At 47.7% G+C, this 4,998-nt stretch overlaps 1 protein-coding gene across 2 annotated transcripts in view; it reads right to left on the reverse strand.

Moving 5' to 3' along the window:
- Window positions 1-4,998, reverse strand: part of Arl3 (ADP ribosylation factor like GTPase 3) — a 42,543-nt gene that overhangs the window by 20,308 nt on the left and 17,237 nt on the right. For both annotated transcript variants that reach the window (XM_021207448.2, XM_029547292.1), the window contains exon 3: window positions 2,563-2,679. In XM_021207448.2, coding sequence (XP_021063107.1) covers window positions 2,563-2,679 — 117 coding nt within the window. The remainder of the gene's footprint in view (window positions 1-2,562; window positions 2,680-4,998) is intronic.

The following is a 4,998-nucleotide window of genomic DNA, read 5'->3' on the forward strand; positions in this document are numbered from 1 at the left end:
AAAAAAAAAAAGAAAATATGAATGAAGTGAGGTCAGAGATGCAGCTCAGGGACAGAGTGCCTGCCATACAACACAGGTGAGACCCTGGGCTGGGGGGTGGGGAGGAGGAGGAAGAGCAGGAGGAAGAAGAGGAGGAGGATGATTAGAAAGCAAAGAAAAATGATAGTGACAAAGGCAGAGTGTCTGCAAAACACATCAACAGTCAGGGGTGACAGGGGTGACCTTAGCTGTAAGGTGACACAGCTAAAGGCGAGGAATCAAAGAAAAAGGCGGTGAGAGTCTGCAAGGCAGTGCTCCTGGAAGGCTGAGGCCACTGGGGCCTTAGGAAAAGGGGAACCTTGAGAAATGTGCGGCCTGGGGTGGGGGTGGGGCAGGCCTCTGAGAGCATGACTTAGGGCAACTGTGAGACCCTGACCCCTAGGGAGCAGGTTCCTTCTATAGTACACCACCTGCCACAGAGCAACCTTGCCAAAGGCCCAGAACAACAGGGTTAGCAGGCCATGGAGTGGCCAACTGAAACCAGTTCTAAGCTGAGTGTGCTGGTGAGGTGCACAGCAATGGAAAGCTCTGCGTTCTTCTCTTAACTGGCAAGTGTCCGACGCCCCAGAATTCCACCTGACCCTCCCTCTCAGTCACAGATTTGTGGCCTCGCCTAATTTCAAAGCTTTAGTTACAATGCACATACAGGTGAGTCCCAAGTTATTTCTAGCCGGGAACTCTCACATGAGCTCAGTCTCCAATGCAGCCAGCTGCCTCTCTGAAGTCTCCCATGAGTGGGAGCTTAAGTCTAACGTGTTCCAAACCATGTTCCTTTATTCATCCACTGCCGCCCAGGCACATGCTATCAACCTTGGTAATACACTTGCTTTCACCCAGAGCAATGATGCGGCAGACACGACAGCGACTCCTGTACCCTAACACTTAGGAAGCTAAGCAGGATCATCTCGGAGGGTTCCAGGCTAGTCTAAATTACACAGGGAGGCCGATTCAAGGGAAAGAAAACCCCAAACACTAACTGGGTGAGGTGGCACACATCTGTAATCACAGTAATGAGGACCCTGGAAGGAGGAAGAGCGGGAGTTCAAGGTCGCCATCAGCTACAGAGTGAGTTTGCGGCCAGCTTGGCCACATGAGACCTTGTCCCAAAACAAAACAAGAAACACCAAAACGAACTCAAATGGAGATCTCCTTGGCTTCTCTCTTATCCCTCTGAACCATTAGCAAGCCCTGTCCATCTCAGGGGGAACTTGGGCAGTGTCAGTGTGCATGTGTGTGCCTGTGGGGTGTGTATGTCTGTGGGATATGTGTGTGTGTGTGGATGTGTGTGCATGTGTGTGCCTGTGGGGTATGTATGTCTGTGGAATGTGTGTGTGTGTATGGATGTGTGTGTATATGTGTGCCCGTGGGGTGTATATGTGTATGCACGTGTGTGTGTGTGTGTGTGTGTGTGTGTGTGTGTGTGTGTGTGTATGTGTGTCTATGCATGTGGGATATGTGTATGCATGTGCGGGTGTGGTGTATGTGTGCCTGTGAGGTGTGTATGTCTATGGAATATGTGTGTGTGTATGGATGTATGTGTATATGTATGCCTGTGGGGTATGTATGTGTATGCACGTGTGTGTGTGTGTGTGTGTCTATGCATGTGGGATATGTGTATGCATGTGGGGGTGTGGTGTATGTGTGCATGTGGGGTGTGTGTTGGGTATGGTGGGGAGGTGCATGTGGTGTGTGTGTGTGTGTGTGTGTGTGTGTGTGCACTGATGCATGCATGGGTGTCAGAAGACAACCCACAGCATTAGCCTTCTCTTTGCACTGTGTGGACTCTGAGGAGCTAGCCCAGGTCACCAGGCTTGGCTGCAAGCACCATTACACACTAAGCCATCTTACCAGCCTTCTCTTTTCTGAGTCTTAGGTGCAGGCTGGCCTAAAATTCTCTGTGTAGCCTGGGGCAGCTTCTTTCACGCCTTCCTGCTGATGGAATGAATCCACACAGTTACGGCCACATCAGGACATGTCATCACAGACCAATCAAGTGTCCTGTCTGTCTTCGAGCTGACCAGGCCAAAGCCGACGATTAACACTCTCCGGCTGCAGTTTTTGGCCTTCTAAGTCTCCCCTGCCCCTTTGCTCTGAGTGTGTGTGTGTGTGTGTGTTTCTGTGTCTGCTGCATGCATGTGCTTCCTCACCCCTAGTAAACGCCTTCCCTCAGCTCTGACTGTCTGTGGAGTGAGAGTCTCAGGCCCTGGGCTGCTGCAGCTTTTCCTTGCTTTTTAATTCTTTAGCTGACAGAAAAAGGAACCTGATCAAGACCCCTTAACTTCTACTCTCTTCTGGAGATGTAATGTGCTAACTAATAGGGGAGAAAGAGCCAGGGCAAGATCTTCTGCCCACCTTTGCTATTCATTTTGTGGTGATTACAAACACTTTGCCAGTGTAGGTACGGGCACAGCACTGTCACTGAGAGCCAGCCAAACATCTTGTCCCTTCACAATCTGCAGGCTTCTGCTGGCCCTGCTCATCCTGGCTAATGTTAGCAATGACAAGCACACCACGATTACTTACAAGAACATCAGTATTTTCAAAATAACTTCTCCAGTATGGTCTGATTTTCCTCTGCCCGCCAATGTCCCATACATTCAGCTTAAAACCTTGTGACTGCACGCTTTTGATGTTAAATCCCTGAAAGAGACGGGAGATAAAAATAACAACAACAACAAAAAGACCAATTAATTCTTTTTTTTTTTTTGGGGGGGGGGTTTCGAGACAGGGTTTCTCTGTGTAGCCCTGGCTGTCCTGGAACTCACTTTGTAGACCAGGCTGGCCTCGAACTCAGAAATCCACCTGCCTCTGCCTCCTGAGTACTGGGATTAAAGGCCTGCGCCACCACGCCCGGCCTCTCTCTGCTTCTTGAGTGGTGGGATTAAAGGTATGCACCACCATACTTGGCTTTCTTTTTATTTTATGTATATGAGTGTTTGAATGTCTGTCTGTGTACCACACATGTGCAGTACCCACGGGGGCCAGAAGAGAGAGTATCTGATCCCTGGGACTGGAGTCACCAAAGCTTGTGAATCAATCACGGTGTCGGTGCTGGGAACTGAGCCTAGGTCCTCTGAAGACCAGTCAGTACTCTTTAATGGCTGAGCTAGCTCTCCAGCCCCTTTTTGAAGTGTCATTCACTCTGTAGACCAGGTTAGCTTTGACATTATGAAGACACACCTGCTTCTGCCCCGCAAGTGTTAAGATTAATGGTGAGCCACACCATGCCACTATTTCCAGATATTATTGTTATTATTATTATCATTATTTTACTTTTTTGGATTTATTTAATATATATGAGCATTTTTCCAGCAAGTACATATGTGCATCATGTACATGATTGATCTAGAGGTTAGAAGAGGCAGTTGGATCCCATGGAACTGGAGTTACAGATAGCTATGAATTGAACCTGACTCCTCTGCAAGAGTAACAGGGACTGTGACTGTCCAGGGTGGTACACGCCACCACTCCAAAGGCAGACAGAGGCAGGCAGATCTCTTGTTAGTTTGAGGCCAGCCCAGTCTACAGAGCAAGTTCCAAGACAGACAGGCTACACATGAAAACCTGTCTCATCGGGCTGGTGAGATGGCTCAGTGGGTAAGAGTACTGACTGTTCTTCTGAAGGTCCTGAGCTCAATTCCCAGCAACCACATGGTGGCTTACAACCATCTGTACAGCTACAGTGTACTCATATACATAAAATAAATAAATAAATCTGAAAGGAAGTAAGGAAGGAAGGAAGGAAGGAAGGAAGGAAGAAAGAAAGAGAAAGAAAGAAAGAAAGAAAGAAAGAAAGAAAGAAAGAAAGAAAGAAAGAAGAGAAAGAAACCTGTCTTATCACCCCAGTCTCAAAAATAAGAGTAACAAGGGCTCTATCTAACCCCTCAGCTATACTCTCAAATATGATACAATGTTAATGCTGTAAATAGCCTACCTTGATAGTTTATTTCATTCAGTAGCATCATTGTTAATAATGTTGAGACAAGAAGACTACCTTTTTTCTTTCCTTCCTTCTTTTTATTCTTTCCCTGAGTTAAGCTTTCACTTAGCCAAGGCCTGGCTAGAAGTTGCTAAGTAGCAGAGGATGGACCCCTGTCTCTTCCTTTCCTGCTCAAATACCTGGCTCACATGATGCTTTTTATAATAAGGGATATATACACTATGACTGGGGTGCAGCCTAGAGGCAGGGAGCTTGCCTAACATTCACAGGCCCCAGGTTCCATCTTTCAAAAGCCACACAAAAATCCATGTTGTGTATTTGTAAGCCTGTATGTTGCTAAGGATAATGGGATATGGGATTACCTGTGATCAGCACAGACCTGTCCCTCATTTGGTCTTTAGGACGGTAAGTGTAACAGATGGGATGTGTGAGAGAGAGAAAGCAGAAGCTGAGGCAAGAGCAGGCAAACCTGGAGGCTCTAAAGCAATGTCTCATGGGTCAACAGGGAGACAGAAGCTGAGCTGTGGCACTGGGGGGCAGAGGAGGCTGTAGCTGGGCTGTTAGGAGTGAGGAGGCAGCGTCTGCTGGAGACACAGTCAGTCTCAGAAGTGGTGGCCTCAGTCACAGACCATGACGGAAGCCAACAAGGGCTCACTTGAAACTGCCTTAGGAGGCACCTTGGGTAAACTTGAAAAGAAAAACCTCTATCAGGCATGGGATACAGGCTTTTAATCCCAGTACTGAGAGAGTTGATGCAGGAGGATTGCTGCAAGTTCAAAACCGATGTGGTGGGCTACTTGGTGAGTTCCAGGCTAGCCAGGGCTTCAGACTAAGAGTCTATCACACACACACACACACACACACACACACAAAGGATAAAAATGAATAAAAAGAAAATGAAAGAAAGGAAGGAAGAAAGGAAGAAAAGAGCCAGGCATGGTGGCGCACGCCTTTAATCCCAGCACTCAGGAGGCAGAGGCAGGTGGATTTCTGAGTTCAAGGCCAGCCTGGTCTACAAA

The sequence above is a fragment of the Mus pahari genome, chromosome 1, assembly GCF_900095145.1.
Source record: "Mus pahari chromosome 1, PAHARI_EIJ_v1.1, whole genome shotgun sequence".
Lineage (NCBI taxonomy): Eukaryota > Metazoa > Chordata > Mammalia > Rodentia > Muridae > Mus > Mus pahari.